The sequence below is a fragment of the Rhinolophus ferrumequinum genome, chromosome X (genome assembly GCF_004115265.2).
Source record: "Rhinolophus ferrumequinum isolate MPI-CBG mRhiFer1 chromosome X, mRhiFer1_v1.p, whole genome shotgun sequence".
NCBI lineage: Eukaryota > Metazoa > Chordata > Mammalia > Chiroptera > Rhinolophidae > Rhinolophus > Rhinolophus ferrumequinum.
In genome coordinates, this window is record NC_046284.1 from 26,898,451 (window position 1) to 26,920,882 (window position 22,432).

The window sequence follows — 22,432 nt, forward strand, 5'->3', positions numbered from 1 at the left end:
GTTGTGTGTGTGTGTGTAACTGATTTCTAGTTTCATACCATTGGGGTCACAGAAGACATTTTATATGATTTCAATATTCTTAAATTTATTGAAGATTATTTTGTGGCCTGACATGTGGTCTATCTTGAAAAATGTTCCATGTGCACTTGAAAAAAATGTATACTCTGCTGCTTTGGGGCAAAATGCTTTAAAAATATCAATTAAATTCATCTGGTCTAGTGTATCATTTAAGGCGGCTGTTTCCGTGTTGATTTTCTGTCGGAAGATCTATGTGTTGGAGTCGGTGGGGTGTTAAAGTCCCATACTCTGATTGAGTTACTGTTGATCTCTCCTTGAATGTCTTTCAATATTTATTTTATATATTTAGCACTCCTGTGTTGGAATCATAAATGTTACTAGGGTTATGTCCTCTTCTTGGATTTATTATTATGTAATGTTCTTTTTGTATTTGTTTTAAAGTCTATTTTGTCTGATATAATTATTGCTACCCCAGCTTTTTTTCTCCTTTCCATTTGCATGAAATATCTTTTTCCATCCTTTAACTTTCAGGCTCTGTGTGTCTTTTGATCTGAGGTGTGTCTCTTGTAGAAAGCATATGCATGGGTCTTGTTTTCTTATCCATTCAGCTACCTTATGTCTTCTGACTGGAGCATTTACTCCGTTTACATTTAAAGTGATTAATGATGGGTTCATAGTTATTTCCATTTTTTCCCATATTTTCGTTCTTCATTTGTTTGCTTGTTTTCTCCTTTCTTCTGCTTAAATAAGTTTTTGGTTTTTTGGTTTTGTTTTGTTTTGTTTTAATCTTTCCATGTAATAGTGTTTTGGTGGTAGTAAATTCCTTTAGCTTTTTCTTATCTGGGAAGCTCTTTATCTCTCCTTCAATTTAAAATAATACCTTTGCTGGGTAGAGTAGTCTTAGTTGTAGTCACTTATTTTTCATCACTTTGAATATTTCCCGCCACTTTCTTCTGGCCTGCAAAGTTTCTTTTGAGAAATCAGCTGATAGTATCATGGTACCTTCCTTATAAATAACTGGTTGCTGCTTTTAGGATTCTCTCTTTGTCTTTAACCTTTGTCATTCTAATTATAATGTGTTTTGGTGTGGGCTTGTTTGGGTTCATCTTGTTTGGGGCTCTCTGTACTTCCTGAGCTTGTATGTCTATTTCCTTTACTAGGTTAGGGAAGTTTACAGTCATAACTTTTTTTCAGAGAGGTTCTTGATTCCTTGCTCCCTCTCTTCTTGTTGTACTCCTATAATGCAGATGTTGTTATGCTTTATATTGTCCCAAAGTTCCCTTAAACTATCTTCATTTTTTAAAAATTCTTTTTACTTTTGTTTCTCCATTGCATGTTTTCTGCTACCTTGTTTTCTAACTCTCTGATTTGATCCTCTGCTTCATCCAATCTGGTGTTGATTCCTTATAATGTATTCTTTATTTCAGCTATTGTATTCTTTATTTCTTCCTGGTTCTTATTCATGATTTCTATGTCTATTTTTATGCTTACTATCTCTTTGTTGAAGTTCCTACTAAGTTCCTTAATCGTTCTTATAAACAGTGTTTTAATCTATGTCTCTGGTAGGTTGGTTTCCTCCATTTTTTTAGCTCTATTTCTGGAGGTTTCTCCTGATCTTTTATTTAGGACACGTTTTCTTTGTTTCCTTATTCTGGCTGCCTCTCTGTGCTTGTTTTTATGTATTATGTATTTCTTTCAGTCTTTTCTGGGTGGTCTTATGTAGCAGGTGTCCTCTGTGTATTTCCAGTGGCACAGTCTCCCTGATCACAGGTGCATGTGTTCCAGGAATGTCCCTTGTGTATGTTGTGTGTATCCTCCTATTGTGGTTGAGCCTTGATTGCTTTTGGCTTGTCAGTGAGTGGGATTGACTCACAGGGTGACTGATTCTGAGGATTGACTATGCCTACAGTGTATGAGCTGCTGTATGGGGGCTGACTCCTTATTGAGGATTTGTCCTCGTGGGCTCTAGTGCCTGTTGAGAACCCCCTCTTTGTGTGTGCTGCTTGCACAGCTAAAGTGCTCTGGTGTGGTGTGAAGCTGGCCTCTCTGTGTGTTGTTTCTGGTGTCTCTTGGGAGGGGCTCTCATGCAGACCGATTTCAGCCTTGCCTATTACTGGCCTGTGGCTACTTGGAATGAGCCACAAATTTATATGTGGTCAGTTCTGCTTGTTCTTGACCTGGAGGCATGTGGCGGTGGCCTCACTGTCAACCGAGGCTGGCTACCAGCAGTATTGGGTTTGGGGCAGCTCAGCAAAAGGCCCAGGACCTCCTAGGCCTGTTGCCACCTGCTGGCTGCCCATAAAGCCCAGCCGCTGAAAGAACCCCCTTAGGTGTGTGGACTAGCCTGGTTGAGCTGGTATTGAGAGTGTCCCAGATGATGCAGCAGTAACTCAGCAGGATGGCATCCCAGGGTGTCACGAGGCATTGCAGATGATTATTACATGGTTAATGCATATTCAGTTTTTGCATCAGTGTCTGGCCTGTGACCACTTCACAAAATACCCTGAGAATACCGCAGACTGCCATCTCTGGCCCCGGGTCAGCAGATTCCCTGAGCACCACCCAAGAGAGGCTGCAGCACAAGTTGTGGCTCACGATGCAATGTTCCCTGGGCCACTGTGTGCTGTCTGTTGCTGTAAAAAGCTTTCACAGCTTGTGGCTCAGGGCCAGTGTCCAGGATCTGGGATTGTCCCCAGCAATGCAACACTAGTAGTGCAGGGCAGGGACCCAGGGCATCACCAAGGTGGTTTGCATGTGTGGATTTTACCCAACCAATGCTGTCCTGCATTTGGCCCTTTGGGGGAGATTCAACACAGAAAAGATGGCACTCTCCTGTAGGCTACACGTAAGACAGGCTCCACCCAGGAAAATGGCTACTGACCCTCCATCTTTGGGCCTGGAGCCACATAATTGAGTCTTTCCCCATATGTCTTTAGCATGTTTCTAGTTGCTGCCCTCCACCAGAGATGAGGTGAATGTTTCCATGTGATTGAGTCTGTCTGTGGGCACTCTAAGAGGGCATCTGGGTTTCCAGCCACCTTCCATCTCACCAGGACAGACAGACAGTGTCCTTGCTGATTTTCACTTCCAGATATTGTGGGGAATCTTCTTCCCAGCAAAGGACTCCTGGGCTAGAGAGCCCAGTGTAGGGCTGGGGCTCCTCCCTTTTCCAGGGGGACTTCCACCACTGAGGTGTCCCTTCCAGTGTTCAACCACTATCTAAGGTTTGGGGTCAGCCCATGTCATATCTCCATCCCTCCTACAGGTCTCAACATGGCTTCTTTTTTATGTCCTTAGTTACAGGGATTCTGTTCAGCTAGTCTTCAGATGATTCTTGAGGTTGATTGTTCTATAATTTATTTGTAATTTTGGTGTGATGCTGGGAGGCAGTAGGCAACATGTTTACCTTTTCTGCTATCTTGGACCTCTCTTCTATATGTGGTATTAAGACTCTTATTTTAATTTGTCATTTTTGTTCTACAACTGATGTTGAATATGTTCCCTAAACATGCCCAAATGGAAGCAGGTTTTCTAGAACTGTATTAACATGCATTGAGAAGGAAATTGATTAACCAAAAAAGACTTTAATTGACTTGTCCATGTGAGTTTGCCATTTTAATTATTAGGTTTTTAATACTAGCAAATTAGCTAATGGTATCAAGAAAACAACTGCTGTTGTCAGAGAGTAAATAGTGGTATAGTCATTCTACTATGAAGGTTATTTTTTAAAATCAAGCTTCATTGTGCTAGCCTTTCTAATTTATGGCTGTAAACAAGAAACCGAGGCTCTGGCTCCTATTTGCTCACACAGTAATTTTAAGTTCTCTGCTCTCAAAAAGACCCTTCCAATGTATTTCTGGGAATCCCCAGGGTTTATTTTACATGAGCTCTGAATTAGCAGACCAAAATCACTGCTGCTGATAATGTGCTTCAGACTCTCAGTGCTGCTCCTGTTGCCTGGCCAGCCTGCTGTATCCTGCTGATCATCATTGCGATTGATGCTCTCAATCCTTACAGAGTAATGAGACCTTGGCAATCAACTGCAAAGTCAGAAAGGGCATAGCTTTGGCCTTCCTGCCTTATGCTCACTTAGGGAAATCTCATAGTATAGTTATGGGTGCTGAGGTGTTACAAAGTTTAGTCAGCTCATTTGGCTTTTACTCACACTTCATATATCCCAGAGCACATATTTACCCATTTGGACTGAGATGAATTTATTGCTAAATCTGACTCACCATATCTGATGTATTTTTGTTCCTTAGTGGATTCTTTCTTTCCCAGGGCCCCTTCAATATATTCAGAAACATATCTTCAGTTGGGTTCATCACCCATTTAACAGAAATCTAAGAAGAGCTATGGCTCCTCCTTTATACAGAAGATTTTGTGCCAGTACAAATAAATCAATGTAATTGGCTTGTGGGTGGACAGTGGTAAACAGGTGTTACTTAACTCCACCTGTTGATAAATCCTAGATATGTCACAGTTGAGACCATGCTGTCAAGCCATGTTTATATCTTTAATCTGATGACTGTGAAATTTCCATGGTCTTGAATGTCTTGTCCCATTCTCTGTAAATCTGTATATCTCCTCATTTTCAAAACACTTTTTTTAAAAATTAAAGTTTATTGGGGTGACAACTGTTAGCAAAGTTACACTGATTTTAGGTGTACAATTCTGTAATACAACATCTATACATCACATTTTGTGTTCACCATGCAGAGTCAGTTCTCCTTCCATCACCATACAGTTGATCCCCTTTAACTCATATAGTGTCCCCCTCACCTCTTACCCTCTGGTAACCACTAAACTATTGTCTGTGTCTATGAGTTTTTATTTCTTCATTTGTTTGCCTCATTCCTTTGTTGTTTTCAGTTTTATATATCACATATCAGTGAAATCGTATGGTTCTCGACATTTTCTGTCTGACTTATTTTGCTTACCATTATAATCTCAAGATCCATCCATGTTGTTGCAAATGGCACTATTTCATATTTTCTTATGGCAAAATAGTATTCTATTGTGTATATATACCACATCTTCTTTACCCAACCTACCCAATCATCTATCGAAAGATACACTGATTGTTTCCATGTCTTGGCCACCATAAATAAAGCCGCAATGAATATCGGAGCACATATATCTTTACGGATAATTTTTTTCTGATTTTTTTGGTGTATATCCAGGAGAAGGATTGCTGGGTCATATGGTAATTCTATTGTTAATTTTTTGAGGAACTTCCACACTGCCTTCCATAGCAGCTGCACCAATCTGCATTCCCACCAACAGTGTATGAGGGTTCCTTTTTCTCCACAGCCTCTCTAACACTTGCTGTTATTTGTCTTGTTGACGATAGCCATTCTGACTGCTGTGAGGTGATATCTCATTGTGGTATTTATTTGCATTTCTCTGATGATCCTGATGTTGAAGTTTTTTTATATGTCTATTGGCCATTTGTATGTCCTCTTTGGAGAAATGTCTATTCAGATCCTGTGCCCAGTTTTTAATTGGATTGTTTGTCTTTTTGTTATTGAGTTGTATGTGTTCCTTATATATTTTGGATATTAACCCCTTATCGAAGGCGTTGTTTGCAAAAATCTTCTCCTATTCGGTTGGTTGCCTCTTGGTTTTGTCAATGGTTTCTTTTGCTGTGCAGAAGCTTTTTAGTTTGATATAGACCCATGTATTTATTTTAACTTTTATTTCCATTGCCTTTGAAGTCAAATTTATAAAATCCTCTTTGAACCCAAAGTCCATAAGTTTAGTACCTATGTTTTCTTCTATGCAGTTTATTGTTTCAGGTCTTATGTTTAGGTCTTTGATCCATTTTGAGTTAATTTTGGTACACGGTGACAGATAGTAGTCTAGTTTCATTTTTTTTCTTGCATGTGGCTTTCAATTCTCCCAGAACCATTTATTGAAGGTGCTTTCTTTCTCCATTGCATATTTTTGGCTCCTCTGTCAAAAATTATCTGTCCATATTTGTATAGGTTTATTTCTGGAATTTCAATTATATGCCATTGGTCTCTGTGTCTGTTTTTCTGCTAATACTATGCAGTTTTGATTAGAGCTGCTTTGTAGTACAAGGTGAAGTCAGCGAGTGTGATACCTCCAGAATTATTATTTTTTTCTTAGGATTGCTTTGACTATTTGTGGTCTTTGTGGTTTCATATAAATATGATGATTTTTTTTCTATTTCTTTAAAAAATGCCATTGAGATTTTGATGGGGTTTGCATGAAATCTGTGTATTGCTTTGGATAATATAGCTATTTTAACTATGTTGACTCTTCCAATCCATGAACATGGAATATGGAATCCATGAACATAGAATATCTCTCAATTTCTTTGTGTCTTCCTCAATTTCTTTTAAAAGTGTGTTCTCATTTCCAGTGCATGTGTCCTTCACATCATTGGTTTAGTTTATTCCAAGGCATTTTATTCTTTTTGTTGCAATTGCAAAAGGAATTTGTTTTTCATTTTTTTCCTGAGATTTCTTTGTTACTAGTATATAGGAATGAGATGGATTTCCGTACATTGATTTTGTAGGCAGCAACTTTGCTGTATTTATTTATTGTTCCTAATAGCTTTTTTGGGAAGAGTCTGTAGGGTTTTCTATGTAAAACATCATGTCATCTGCAAACAGTGACAATTTAGCTTCTTCATTTCCAATTTGAATGTTTGTAATTCTTTGTCTTGCCTGATTGTCTGGCTAGGACTTCCAGTATTATGTGGAGTAACAGTGGTGATAGGGGACAACCCTGTTTTGTTCCTGAATGTGGAGTGAAGTGCTCTAGTTTTTCATCATTAATTATGATATTCACTGAGGGTTTGTCATGTGTGGTCTTAATTATGTTAAGGTATTTTCCTTCTATACCCATTTTATTATGTTTTAATCATAAATGCATGGTGTATCTTGTCAAATTCTTTTTCTGCATCTATTGATATAATCATATGATATTTTTCTTTTATTTTGTTTACGTGGTGTATCACATTGACTGATTTGCGTATGTTGAGGAATCCTTATGGCCCTGGGATGAACCCACCTTGATTGAGATGTATAATATTTTTAATGCATTGTTGCATTCGATTTGCTGGAATTTTTTAAGGATATTTGCATCTGTATTCATCAGAGATATTGATCTGTAGTTTTCTTTTTTTTGTGTTGCCCTTACCAGGTTTTGATATCAGGGTAATGTTGCCTCATAAAAAGAGTTAGGGAGTATTGTCTCTTCTTTAATTTTTTGGAAAAGTTTGAGGAGGGCAGGTATTAGAAACTTTTGAATGTTTGGTAGAATTCACTAGTGAAGCCATATGGTCCTGGACTTTTCCTTTGGGAAGGTTTCAAATGACTGATTCAATTTCCTTACTGTTGGTCGGTCTATTAAGATTTTCCGGTTCTTTGTAATTCAGTCTAGGAAGGCTGTATGTTTTTAAGAACTTGTCCATTTCTTCTGTGTTATTAAATTTATGGCATATAGTTGTTCATAGTATTCTTGTTGATCCTTTGTATTTCTGTGGCATCTGTGGTAACTTCTCCTCTTTCATTTCTGGTTTTGTTTATTTGTGTCTTTTTTTATCTTAGTCTAGCTAAGGGTTTGTCAATTTTATTAATATTTTCAAAGAAACAGCTCTTTGTTACATTTTTTTCTATCATATTTTTGTTCTCTATTTCATTTAGGTCCGCTCTGCTTTTTATTGTTTCCTTTATTCTGCTGACTTTGGGTTTCATTTGTTCTTGTTTTTCTAGTTCTTTAAGGTGTATTGTGAGGGTGTTTTTCTGGGATTTCTCTTCTCTTTTGAGATATGCCTGTAATGGTATAAAATTACCTCTTAAAACTGCTTTTGCTGCATCCCAATAATTTTGATAGGATGTGTTTTCATTCTCATTTGTTTCTATGTATCTTTTGATCTCTCCTCTAATCTCTTCTTTGACCCAGTCATTCTTTAAATGTATGTTGTTTAATCTCCATGCATTTTTGTTTTTTCCTGCTTTCTTTTTGCAGTTGATATCCAATTTTAAAGTCTTGTGATCAGAGAATATGTTTGGTATGATTTCAATCTTCTTAAATTTGCTGAGGCTGATTTTATGTCCCAATATATGGTCTATCCTTGAGAATGTTCCATGTACACTAGAAAAGAATGTATAGTCTGATGTTCTTGGATGAAGTGCTCTATAATGTCACTTATGTCCGTTTCATCTAATGTGTCATTTAGGGCTGGTATTTTCCCATTTATTTTCTGTTTGGATGATTTATCCATAGCTGTCAATGATGTATTTAAAGCCTTTACTAAAATTGCGTTTTGGTCAATTTCTCCCTTTAGTTCTGTTAGTAGTTACTTTGTATATTTTGGTGCTCCCTGTTTGGGGGCATAAGTGTTGATGACTGTTATGTCTTCTTGTAGCATTGTACCCTTTATCATTAGGAAATATTCATCTTTGTTTCTTGTTACATTTTTTATCCTGAAGTCTGTTTCATTGGGTATCAGTATGGATACACCTGTTTTTCTCTGAATACCATTTGCTTGGAGTATCTATTTCCACCTTTTCACTTTGAGTCTATATTTGTACTTGTAGCTGAAATGTGTCTCTTGTGAGCAGCATATGGTTGGGCTTAGTTTTTTTGATCCATTCTGCTACTCCAGGCCTTTTTATTGGTGAATTTAGTCCATTTACACTTAGGGTGATTATTGATATATGAGGATTTCCTATCATTCTATCTTTGGTTTTCTTTTGGCTTGATGTCTCCATTGTTTCTTTACCTTTTTGATGTTGTATGTTATTTCAGTGGTGGTATTGTATGGTTTTCCCCTCTTTTCCTTCTTGTTTTATGTTATGTATTTCAGGTCCGATTTTTTTTTTTTTTTTTTAGTGGTTACCATTAAGTTCATGTAAAGGAATGTTTCATATTTACAGTTGTCTTTCTTCTTCAGCATGCTTTTTATCTCCATTCCCCTTTGCATGTTCAGAGCCTTACTCTCTTCACTTTCATATTTTTGTTGTCACAAGTTGTCCAAACTTATGCTGTGAGTTGATTTCTGAGTTGCAGTAGCAAGTTGCCTTTTACTTTGTTTCTTTTTTTTAATGTTTTTTTTTCTTTCCTTTACCCTGTACATTATGTTTAAGTGCATAGTGTTGTATTTTGTGTAGGGGTTGCCATTTCCAGCTTCTGTGTTTCTGTTCATAATACTACTCATTGTTTTGTATTCTCTTGATTTTTTGTTTCAGGTCAAATGGCCTCCTACATTATTTCTTGTGGTGCAGGTCATGTGTTAGAAAATTCCCTCTGCTTCTGTATATCTGGAAAAGTCTTTATCCTTCTTCATATCTAAGGATATCTATGCTGGATATATTATTCTTGGATCATAATTTCTCCTTCAACAGTTTGAATATTTGATTCTACTCCCTCCTGGCTTATAGAGTTTTTGCTGAAAAATCTGATGATTATCTAATGGGCTTTCCTCTGTCATTAATTTTTGACAGCTTCAATACATTGTGCCTTGGAGAAGGCCTGTTGGGATTGAGGTTATTTTGTGTTATTTTTGCTTCTTGGATTCAAGGACACAGTTCTTGAGTCTATGTTCATCTGGGATATCAGCCTATAATTTTCTTTCTTCTTTTCTTTTCTTTCCTTTTCTTTCCTCCTTTGTTTCTTTCCTTCTTTCCTTCTCTCTCTCTTGATCTCTCTCTCTCTCTCTCTCTCTCTCTCTCTCTCTCTCTCTCTCTCTCTCGTTCTGTCTCTCTCGCTCTCTCTCGCTCTCTCTCGCTCTCTGGCTCTCTCTCCTGTAATGTCTTTGTCTGGTTTTGGAATTAGGATAATGGTGGTCTTGCAAAATGAGGGATGGAAGCCATCCCTCTTCTTGAATTTTTTGGAATAGTTTGGGAAAGATAGGTGCTAATTCTTCTTTGAATGTTTTTGAAAATTCACCTGTGAAGCCATCTGGTCTAGGAGTTTTGTTTTTTGGGAGTATTTTAAATTACTGATTCAATTTTGTAAGTGGTAATTGGTATGTTGAGATTTTCTGTTTGTTCTTGATTCAGTCTTAGAAGATTATGTGTTTCTAGGAATTTATCTATTTCTTCCAGATTGTCCAATAGTTGGCACATAATTGTTCAAAGTATTTTCTTATAATCCTTTGTATTTCTGTGTTGTCAGTTGTCATTTCTCCCGTTTCATTTGTAAGGTTATTTATTTGGGTTGTTTCTCTTTTTTTATTTCTTTTATTTTTAATTAAAGTTTATTGGGGTGACAATGGTTAGTAAAGTTACATAGATTTCAAGTGTACAATTCTGTAATAGATCATCTATATATCACATTGTGTGTTCACCACCCAGAGTCAGTTTTCTTTCCATCACCATATATTTGATCCCACTTACACTCATCTACCACTTCCTCCCCCTTACCCTCTGGTAACCACTAGATTATTCTCTATGTATATGAGTTTTTGGTTCTTTCTTCAATAGATGATTGGATAAAGAAGATGTGGTATATATACACAATGTAATACTATTCTGCCATAGCAGAAGATGAAATAGTGCTTCTTGCGACAACATAGTTGGATCTTGAGGTTATTATGCTAAGCGAAATAAGTCAGACAGAAATAGTCAAGAACCATACGATTTCACTGATATCTCTTTTTTCCCTAATGACTTGGGTTAAAAGTTTATCTATTTTGTTTATCTTTTCAAAGAATCAACTCTTGGTTTCATGATCTTTTGCATGTCTTAAGAGTCTATTCCTTTCATTTCCACTCTGATCTTTATCATTTCCTTCCTTCTACTCACTCTGGATTCTCTTTGCTTTCCTTTTCTGGATCATTTACATGTAAGGTTAGCTTGTTTACTTGAGATTTTTCTTGATTCTTGAGGTTGGCTTGTATTGCTATGAATTTCCCTCTTAAGACTACTTTTGCCATATTCCACACAGATTTTGGGTCGTTTTGTTTTTGTTTTCATTTGTCTCAAGGTATGTTTGATTTCCTCCTTGACCTCAATGTTAACCCTTTCATTGTTTAGTAACATGTTATTTAACCTCTGTGTGTGTGTGTGTTGTAAGAGACCATTAACATTAGAACTGCTATCTTAAGGTCAGGGTTAACAGCCCCTGGCTTGAAAAACAACCTAATTGTAAATTCCAGGATGTGGGCAGTTGCAGCACGGAGACCAGAGGTCCTGTAGCTTATCTTATACTCTTTGAAACTATGTAAGTCCTATAGCTTATCTTATACTCTTTGAAGCTATGTAAGTCCTGTAGTTTATCTTATACTCCTTACAGCTATGTAAGTCCTGTAGTTTATCTTGTACTCTCTAAAGCTATGAAAAATTACTGAGTGCCTTGAAAATGCTATATAAACCCTTGGCTTTAAGTGTTTGGGGTCCTTGTTAAAACCCGCTGCGTCGGGCAGAGACTCGGACCCCAGCTAGCTGGAAATAAACCTCACTGTGTGACTTGCATTATCGTGTGTGTCCTCTGTCTGTCTGAGGGGTGGATGATTCCAGACCTTAATATTTGGGGGCTCTTCCGGGATACCCCCCTCAGGGAAACAGCAACTCCCGATACCGAGGTTTACATAGGGAACCGCGGTAGGAGGTTTGGCCACCTCTGAGAGGAGAGGATTGAAACAGGTCCTCGACTGGAGAGACTGAAACAGGTCTCTGCCCGGTCCCAATTGAGAATTCTCACGGGAAGGAAGGAGCAGGTTACGACCCTGGAGGCTCCATTACTGGAAGTCGTGGGAGACATCCCTGATGAGAAAGTGGCCCAGCGACGTCCGCAGTGGACGCCGTTTGGACGGGCTCTGGGTAAGGATCCTGAGTGTGGTGTGACTGGTGTGATTGAAACGGCGCCTGTGGATGTGGTGTGGTTGACCGGCTGGTGGGTGTTGAAAAGTCCTGTGCGAAGTTGTGTATTTGCTGGCACTGTGTCTTTTGTCCTTTCTTTTGTCTTTTCTTGGTTTCTCTTTATGACCATTATGGGACAGGCTCAGGTAACACCTAAGACCCTGCTCCTGAACCACTTTCCTGAAATATGCGCTAAGGCTCGTAATTATGGCGTGGAAGTGAAGAAAGGTAAGTTTGATACCTTCTGCTCTGCAGAATGGCCTACTTTTAATGTGGGCTGGCCCCCCCAGGGGACTTTTTCCCTAGACATTATTAAGAAGGTCCGAGATATTATTAATCGGCGCCATCCGGACCAATATCCCTATATTTTGATATGGCAAGCCTTAGTAGAGAGTCCTCCCTCCTGGCTTAAACCCTTTATCCCCGAAAAGCCAGAAGATCCCCCTAAGGTCCTGACCGTTTTGGGACCCTCCCGCCAGCCGGCGATGCCCACGGCCTGCCCGAAACCCCTGGAGAAGCCGACCCAAAGACCCATCCTGCAGGAAGAGTCAAACATATATCCCTCCCTGATAGACCTAGATTTTGAGAGACACCCCTCCTTACGCGCCTGTGGCGCCGCTCCAGCCTGAGGCTGCCGCCCCTTCCGAGCTTCCTCACTCAACCGCCTCCCTGACGGCTCTCCCTCCCAGGGTCCCCCTGCCCCAGCCCAAGGACCGGCGAGGGGATTGAGGCCTCGTAGACACCGGGAGGAAACCCCAGAGGAGGAACCGTCCTCCTCCACCTCCACTGGGGCGCCGATTCTCCCTGTGCGAGCACTAGGAGGGACTGGTCCAGATGGGGAGCGAGCATACCAGTATTGGCCCTTTTTCAAGCAGTGATCTGTACAACTGGAAGGCCCAAAACCCTCCTTTTTCTGAGGACCCAAAAGGCCTAACTGACCTGTTCGAGTCTGTCATGCACACACACAGTCCCACTTGGGATGATTGCCAGCAGCTTCTTAAGACCTTATTCACCACCGAGGAGCGTGAGCGGATCCTCACCGAGGCCAGAAAGAATGTCCCCGGCGACAACAGGCGGCCAACGACCTTGCCGAACCTGATCGACGAGCGCTTTCCCCTGAATAGACCGGATTGAGACTTTGGGAACACAGAAGGTAGAGAGTATCTCTGAGTCTACTGCCAGACTCTTATGGCAGGTCTCCGAGCGGCGGCATGCCGCCCCACCAATTTGGCCAAGGTAAAAGCTATAATGCAAGGGGAAAATGAAAGCCCGGTTGTCTTTTTAGAATGCCTCTATGATGCTTATAGACAGTACACCCCATTGGACCCCCTGGCAGAGGAGAATCAGTCGGCTGTAATTATGTCCTTTATAAACCAGGCTGCCCCAGATATTAGGAAGAAATTGTATAAACAGGACGGACTGGGAGAGATGTCCATTCGGGATTTGATGAAAGTAGCGGAGAGAGTCTTCAACACTTGAGAGACTCCCGAAGAAAGGGAGGATAGAATTAGGAAAGAAAATCAGGAGTTTCAGGAACGAATCAGGAAGGAAGACAGAGAGCATCAGAGTAGGGAAAACAGGAGGCAGCAGAGGGAGATGGCCAAGATCTTGTTGGCAGGCGTGCAAGGCACAGTCAGGGCGGGACCAAGTCCAGCCGGACCAGCCCAACCGTGGAGACCGTGGCCTCAACTGGATAGGGGACAGTGTGCAAACTGCAAAGAATATGGACATTGGAAGAGGGAGTGCCCCAAGCGCCAGGGCTAGACCGGGCAGGATGCACTGGTGGGAATGGACAGTGACTAGGGGGGACGGGACTCGGATCCCCTCCCCGAGTCTTGGGTAACTGCGTATGTGGAGGGGAAGCCAGTAGGATTCATGGTAGACACAGGAGCCCAGTACTCAGTTTTAAACAAGCCTACGGAGCCCTTATCTCAGAAAACCAGTTTGGTGCAAGGGGCAACTGGGTCCAAGGCTTATCGGTGGACCAGTAGGCACCAAGTGGACTTAGGCCGCCACCAAGTGACCCCCTCCTTCCTGGTTATCCCTGAATGCCCTGCCCCCTTATTGGGGCGCGATCTCCTGAGTAAGATCAGGGCCCAGATCCATTTTGAGCCGGATGGCATCAAGGTATTGGGTGGCCAGCAACAGCCCCTCCATATTCTGACCCTGTCTCTTGCGGATGAACATTGCCTGTTCGCCCTGCAGGACAACCCCTACAACCCTCCCTCTACAGAATGGCCCTGTGATATGGATTATTGGCTTAAAACGTACCCTCAGGCGTGGCCGGAAATAGCGGGTGTGGGTCGGGCAGCCCACCGAGCACCAGTAGTGGTCAAACTTAAAGCCTCGGCCCAGCCTATCCGGGTCCGCCAGTACCCCATGTCCACCGAGGCATGGAAAGGGATTGCCCCACACATTAACCGTCTAGTGGAAGCTGGAATACTGAAACCTTGCCATTCTTCCTGGAACACCCCACTTCTCCCCGTTAAGAAACCAGGGGGAAAAGATTATAAGCCAGTCCAGGACCTGAGGGAAGTGAATAAGAGGGTCGAAGACATCCACCCCATGGTCCCCAACCCTTATACCTTGCTAAGTCACTTGCCCCCTTCACATGTCTGGTATACTACCTTAGACCTAAAGGATACATTTTTTAGCATAGCCCTGGCACCCAGCAGCCAACACATTTTTGCCTTCGAATGGCATGATGGCAATACGGGAACCCCCGGGCAGCTGACCTGGACTAGACTACCGCAAGGCTTCAAAAACTCTCCAACTCTGTTTAATGAAGCCCTAAATCAGGATTTGGACTCGTTTCGCCAGAGCCATAATTCAGTTACGCTCCTGCAGTATGTAGATGACTTGCTTCTGGTGGCCCCCTCCGAAGCCGAATGCCGACAGGCCACTGGGAACCTCCTCCAGGAGCTGGGGCAGTTGGGCTATCGGGCCAGTGCAAAGAAGGCTCAAATATGCAGGCAAACAGTCACCTACCTGGGATATAAGCTGAAAGAAGGAACCAGATGGCTGACAGAGGCCATAAAAGAGACTATTCTTAGACTTCCTGTCCCGACCTCAGCCCGAGAGGTCCGCGAGTTTTTAGGGACGACAGGCTACTGCCGACTGTGGATTCTGGGGTATGCTGAAATAGCAAAGCCTCTGTATGAGGCAACCAAGGATAAGGTCCCTTGGGCCTGGGGGTCAGACCAACAGAAGGCCTATGATGAACTCAAGGTCGCTCTCTTGAGAGCCCGGCCCTGGCATTGCCAGACCCCCTGAAGCCCTTCACTCTCTTTGTTGATGAGAGAAGGGGAATAGCGAAAGGGGTGCTAATGCAGTGTCTGGGGCCCTGGAAACGTCCGGTTGCCTATTTATCCAAGAAGTTAGATCCAGTTGCAGCAGGATGGCCCCCGTGCTTAAGAATCATTGCAGCAGTAGACCTAATGGTGAAGGATGCAGATAAACTCACTTTTGGGCAACATCTGAAGGTGGTGACCCCCCATGCGATCGAGGGGGTCCTGAAATATCCCCCTGGTAGGTGGATGACCAATGCCTGCCTAACCCATTACCAAGGACTCTTGCTAGATGCATCCCGGATCATCTTTGCTGAACCCACCGCTCTGAATCCAGCCACCCTGCTGCCGACCCCGGATCTGGAAGCTCCCCTGCATGATTGCCAAGAGATCATGGCAGAAGTCACCCAGGTGTTCCCCGACCTCCAGGATGCCGCACTACCCAACAGTGAGTTGGTATGGTACACTGATGGAAGCAGCTTCATTATAGACGGTGTGCGGAGGGTGGGCGCGGCGGTGGTAGACCAAGGCGGGAACATCATTTGGAGTGCCTCACTTTCCCCGGGGACCTCAGCCCAGAAGGCCGAACTGATCACGCTGGCGGAGGCGCTGGAATGGGCCGAAGGGAGACGAGTGACTGTCTACACCGATAGCCGCTACGCTTTTGGCACTGTCCATGTGCATGGCGCTATCTACCGGGAGAGAGGCTTTGTTACAGTGGAAGGAAAGGTTCTGTGCAATCTCCCTGAGGTACAAAGACTGCTGATGGCCGTGCAAATACCCCGGGCAGTTGCAGTTGTCCACGTCCCCGGGCACCAGTCTGCCTGGACCCCAGAAGCTGAAGAAAACCGGCGAGCGGATGAAGCCGCCAAGGCAGTGGCAGTAGCTTCATCAGCTTTAGCACTCGCCCTGCCCACACCCGAGCTCCTGCGCCTGCCCCCGCGACCTGACTACATTCCGGAGGACCTGCGATGGATCCAGAGCCACCACTGCCCGGAGTCTGATCAGCAGGGGTGGCATCGGGATGCAGAAGGAAGATTGATACTGCCAGCACAGCTAGGACTGTTTCTTCTTTCCAACCTGCACCAAGCCACCCACTTAGGAAAAAAGAAGTTGCTTACGATTCTCGAGTCTGCCCACCTCCGGTTTCCCCGATAAGCAGTTCAGATCCAGGAGATCATAGATCAGTACGTTGGGTGCCAGGTTATGAAACCCAGTAGGAAAGGACCCCAACATACAGGTACGAGGGTACGGGAAAGAGCGCCGGGACGGAGTTGGGAAGTGGATTTTACTGAGGTAAAGCCTGGGAGGTGTGGGTATAAGTACTTGCTAGTAATGGTTGACATTTTCAGGCTGGGTGGAAGCCTTCCCCACGAAACGGGAGACTGCCCAGGTTTTTGCTAAGGCGTTACTAGAAGAAATTATTCCCAGATATGGGGTCTCTGAGATTTTAGGCTCCGATAACGGCCCAGCTTTCATCAGTAACATCCTACAGGGACTGGGCCGAGCGATAGGGACCAATTGGAAGTTACATTGTGAATATAATCCCCAGAGCTCAGGGCAAGTAGAAAGAATGAATCGGACTCTAAAGGAGACCTTGTCCAAACTGGCCATCGAGACTGGCAGGGACTGGGTGAGCCTCTTACCCTATGCCATCTTCCGGGTCCGAAACTCACCATATGGACATGGTTTGACACCTTTCAAAATTCTGTATGGGGCACCACACCCCATTATTGTTCGTACTCTACCAGATCATGACCCCAATGTGGCCCCAAGTTATCTGGCCAGTTTAAAGGCCCTGCAGGGAGTCCAGCATGAGATATGGCCCCTAGTGCGTTCCCTGTATGAAATTAAGGATGCACCGAACCCAGAACATGGCATCGTTCCGGGGGATTGGGTATGGGTAAGGAGACACAGGTCCCAGACACTGGAGGAAAGGTGGAAAGGTCCTTATGTGGTTATTCTGGTTACCCTCACTGCCTTAAAGGTTGACGGCATCGGGCCTTGGGTCCATCACTCTCACGTGTGCCGAGCCAACCAGCTGGAGCAGACACAAGCTGAGGAGTGGACCGTGCGGCGACACCCTGATAACCCACTGAAGCTGCAGCTCTCCCGACCTCGGGAAAGCGTCAAGCCCCCTGCCTCAGCCAATGATGAAATGGCTGCTAGCCCTAACTTTGCTCAACATCTGGGAGAAGAGCCATGCGGGGATCAACCCACACCAACCCCACAAGCTAACATGGACCCTAATGGACGGACAGACCCAAACAACCCTTAATAGCACTACACATACTGCCCCAGTCAATACGTGGTGGCAAGACTTGTTTTTCGACCTGCGTGACATTTTCGGCTCTAAACATGGATGGCAGTATGACTACTCAGTCAGGTCCAAGCGGGCCGTAATCGACACCTCTCAAGGACATAGTGCACAAGGGTTTGGGGCTTGCCCAGAGAACCTAAGAAACAATTGGAAAACGTGTGGCGGCCCAGACCGCTACTATTGTGGTAGTTGGAGTTGTGTCACCTCCAATGACGGGCCCCAACAGTGGGACGTTGGGAACAGGGATCTAGTCAAATTCTCCTTTAGGGACCCCCACAACCAGGTACCCCAGGTACATGTCCAATTTAACCAAGACGCGGCACGAAAAGAGCGTGGTTGGTTATCAGGATTAACTTGGGGGTTCCAATTAGATGTAGGCCATTGGGCATGGATAGGCCCCCACCCTGGCGATCTTCTAACTATTCGACTATCAGTCGAAACGATCAGCACTCAGGTAGGTCCAAATAAGGTACTGGCCCCTCTCGTCCCTACCAAGAACCCGGGTATATCAAGGGATAAGGACACCGCAGGAGGGATCGCAGGAACCCAGCCTAAGACCTCTGTAACTCCTTCGACACCTGCTATGCAGGCAACCGAAGACTCATTGCGGAAACTGGTGCGCACTGTATATGAGACCCTTAATGCCACCAGTCCTAACCTCACAACCTCCTGTTGGCTGTGCTATGATGTAAAGCCCCCGTTCTACGAGGCAATAGGACTTAATGCCACCTACAACGCCTCTAACAGTAAGAACCCCTCTCAGTGTTCATGGGGGGATCATAAAATTGGCTTAACCCTGCAACTAGTGAGCGGCAATGGGACCTGTCTAAGGAAGGTGCCCCAGGCTAAACAAAGTTTATGTGCCTCCATAGACAGCACCCCTAGTTGGAAAAGTGACACTAAGTGGTTAATCCCCAGAACTGATGGATGGTGGATATGTTCAAAGACTGGCCTCACCCCGTGCCTATCTACCTCGGTCTTTAATGCCTCCAATGAATTCTGTGTCCTAGTAACTGTGCTGCCCCGCATCCTCTATCACCCTGAGGAGAGTATGTATTCGCATTGGGATGGTGACACAAGTACAAGAAGTAAAAGAGATCCCATCACTGCACTAACCATTGCCACCCTGTTCAGTTTGGGAATAGCCGGAGCCGGGACCGGCATAGCTTCCCGCTACTCAACAATCAGGAATGACCTCCCTAAGGGCGGCCATAGATGAGGATATAGAAAGACTAGAAACCTCTATTAGTCATTTAAAGAAGTCGCTCACCTCCCTATCCGAGGTAGTACTCCAGAATAGAAGAGGACTTGATTTGTTGTTCCTCCAACAAGGGGGACTGTGTGTCGCACTAGGAGAAGAATGTTGTTTTTATGCTGACCATACTGGTGTAGTAAAAGAATCCATGGCAAAAGTGAGAGAAGGGTTAGCCAAGAGAAAACGGGAAAGGGAAGCTCAGGAGAACTGGTTTGAGGCTTGGTTTAATAGATCCCCCTGGTTCACCACCTTAGTATCTACCTTAGTGGGCCCGGTTATCTTGCTTGTGCTTATTTTAAACTTTGACCCTTGCATATTAAACAAGCTTATTAATTTTGTGAAAGATCGTGTTAATACCGTCCAGCTCATGGTCCTAAGACAACAGTATGAGAGAATGCCCGCCCCTGAGGACCTCTACGGCTGGCCAGCACATGAGCAAGATTCCTCATTATAAACAACAAACAGGGGGGAAATGTAAGAGACCGTTAGCATTAGAACTGCTATCTTAAGGTCAGGGTTAACAGGCCCTGGCTTGAAAAACAACCTAATTGTAAATTCCAGGATGTGGGCAGTTGCAACATGGAGACCAGAGGTCCTGTAGCTTATCTTATACTCTTTGAAGCTATGTAAGTCCTATAGCTTATCTTATACTCTTTGAAGCTATGTAAGTCCTGTAGTTTATCTTATACTCCTTAAAGCTATATAAGTCCTGTAGTTTATCTTGTACTCTCTAAAGCTATGAAAAATTACTGAGTGCCTTGAAAATGCTATATAAACCCTTGGCTTCAAGTGTTTGGGGTCCTTGTTAAAACCCGCTGCGTCGGGCAGAGACTCGGACCCAGCTAGCTGGAAATAAACCTCACTGTGTGACTTGCATTATCGTGTGTGTCCTCTGTCTGTCTGAGGGGTGGACAATTCCAGAACTTAACATTGTGTGTGTGTGTGTGTGTGTGTGAGTGAGTGTTTCCATCTTTTTCTTGTAATTGATTTCTAGTTTCATAGCACTGTGGTCAGAGAAGATGCTTGATATGATTTCAATCTTTTTAAATTTATTGAGACTTGTTTTGTAGACCTATATGTGGTCTTTCTTGGAAAATGTTCCATGTTCACTTAAAAAAATGTATATTTTGCTGCTGTAGGTTGAAATGCCTTAAAATATTAATTAAAAATGCCTCTGATCTAGTGTGTCATTTAAGGCCACTGTTTCCTTGTTGATTTTCTGTCTGGAAGTTGCGCCCATTGATGTAAATGGGGTGCTAAATTCCTCTACTATGATTGTATACCTGTTGATCTCTCCTTTTAAGTCCATCAGTATTTCCTTTATATATTTAGGTGCTCCCATGTTTGGTGCATAAATATTTACAAACATTATATACTTATGTTTGATCCTTGTATCATGTGAAGTTCTTCTTTGTCTCTTATTATAGCCATTGGTTTAAAGTCTATTTTTTCTGATATAAATATTGCTACCCCAGTTTTTTTTCCTATTCACACAAAATATCTTTTTTCCATCCCTTTACTTTTAGTCTGTGTGTGTCTTTTGATCTGAGGTGGATCTCTTGTAGATAGCATATGCATGGGTCTTATTTTTTTATTCATTCATTCCACTATGTCTTTTGATTGGAGCCTTTAAGCCATTTACATTTAAAGTGATTACATAGTTATTGCCATTTTATTATTCATATTTATATTACCCCCTTCTCCTTAAAGGAGTCCTTTTAACGTTTCTTGTAATACTGGCTTGATGGAGATGAACTCCTTTATCTTTTCTTTTCTAGGAAGCTGTTTATCTCTCCTTCAATTTTAAATGATAGCCTTGCTGAGTAGAGTAGTCTTGGTTGTAGGTGCTTTTTTTCATCACTTGGAATACATTATGCCAAGCCCTTCTTGTCTGCAAAATTTCTGTTGACAAATCAGGTGATAATCTTATGGGAGCTCCCTTATAAACAACTAGTTACTTTTTTCCCCCCTGTGTTTAGAGTTCTTTCTTTGTCTTTAAGCTTTGCCATTTTAATTATGATGTGTCTTGTTGTGGGCCTGTTTAGGTTTATCTTATCGGGGACTCTGTTTTTCCTGGACATGTATGTCTATTTTATTTGCCAGGCTAGAAAATTTTTCAGTCATTATTTCTTCAAATAATTTCTCAATACCTTGCTCTCTCTCCTCTCCAACTGGTACCCCTATGATGAGGATGTTTTTACCTTGATGTTGTCCCAGATATCCCTTAAATAATCTTTATTTATTTTTTTTCTTTTTGTTCTGATTCAATGTTTTCTGCTACCTTATCTTCCAAATCACTGATTCAGTCCTCTGCTTCATCTAATCTGCTGGTGATTCTTTCTAGTGCATTCTTCATTTCAGTTATTGTATTCTTACTTAACTGGTTGTTTTTTGTAGTTTTTAAGTCTTTTTGTGCTCACTATCTCTTTGTTGAAGTTCTCACTAAGTTCCTTGAGCATCCTTATAACCATTGCTTTGAATTCTGTGTCTTGTCGGTTGCTTACCTCCATTTTGTTTAGTTCTTTTTCTGAAGATTTATCCTGTTCTTTAATTTAGGATATATTTCTTTGCTTCTTCATTTTGGCTGCCTCTCTGTGATTGTTTCTATGTATTATGTAGATCTGCTACATCTTCCAGTTTTGGCTGGGTGGCCTTTGTAGTAGGTGCCTGTGGAGTCCAGTGGCACAGTCTCCCTGATCACCTGAGATGGGTCCTTCCCTAGTATCCCTTGTGTGGGTTGTGTATACCCTCTTGTTGTAATTGAGCCTTGATTGTTGTTGGCACATCAGTGCGTAAGATTGACCCTCAAACTGACTTGTTGTGGTGTTTGGCCACCTCCACATCTTAAGGGCTGCTGTTACAGTGGGGGTTATTTTATGGAGTGGGGTGTGACTCAGTGGGCTTTGTTGCCTGCTGAGACCACCCTGTGTGTGTGCCTTCTGTGGGGCTAATTGGGTGGGGCTTTGTTTTGGTCTGAATCCGGCATCCAGGTATAATGGTTCTGGAGCCTCTTGTGAGATTCTGTGGTAAAGATGAAGGTCATCCACTGCCTGTTACCACCCTGCGACTACCTGGTAGGAGCTACAAAACAGTCTATCATTGGTCAGTGCCTCTGCTGCATCTGGCAGCTTGCGGGATAGGCCACATTGAGAACCAAGGATGGCTGCCCCCTGTACTGGGCCTGAGGTTGCTCTGCAAAATCCCAGGGCACACTGTGGCCTGCCCACTGCCTATAAATCTTAGCCACTGACAGAGCCTCATGCAGTATGCAAGTTGGGTAGAGCGGGGTCTCAGGGTATCACTGTGGTATGGTGAGTGGTGTTCAGTAAGTTAATGTAGATTCTTGTTTGTTGCCAATGCTGAGCCTTGAGATACTCAACAAAAATCTCAGAGCACACTTAGGACAGCCTTCTTTTGCCTGGGGCCCACCAATTCCCAAGAGCTTTCCAAGAACACTGTACCATGGCTGGGGCTGGCTGCTGGCCATAAAAGTGCCTCCAGTGGTGCATAAGTTAAGTGTAGCTGTTTGCTGCTGAAAGAGCCTCCTGCAGTGCATGAGCCAAGGTCAGCTACTGGCTGCTGAAAGAGCTATTTGTGGTGCATGTGGATGCCAAAGTTAGTACACTAAGTTGAGAAGTAGGATTTCAATTCAAGTATGCCTAATGCCATAGCCTAAAGCTTTTTACCACCACACTACGCTGTCTTCCTAAGTTAA

At 43.0% G+C, this 22,432-nt stretch overlaps 1 protein-coding gene across 1 annotated transcript in view; it reads left to right on the plus strand.

Annotated features, from left to right (window-relative positions):
* LOC117034204 (uncharacterized) overlaps positions 1–21,857 on the plus strand; it is a 158,457-nt gene extending 136,600 nt beyond the window's left edge. The window contains 7 exon segments of the mRNA XM_033126983.1: positions 11,996–12,083; positions 12,690–12,715; positions 12,717–15,093; positions 15,096–16,015; positions 16,424–16,485; positions 16,487–17,213; positions 21,750–21,857. Coding sequence (XP_032982874.1) covers positions 11,996–12,083; positions 12,690–12,715; positions 12,717–15,093; positions 15,096–16,015; positions 16,424–16,485; positions 16,487–17,213; positions 21,750–21,857 — 4,308 coding nt within the window.
* Positions 21,858–22,432: the final 575 nt, after the last annotated feature.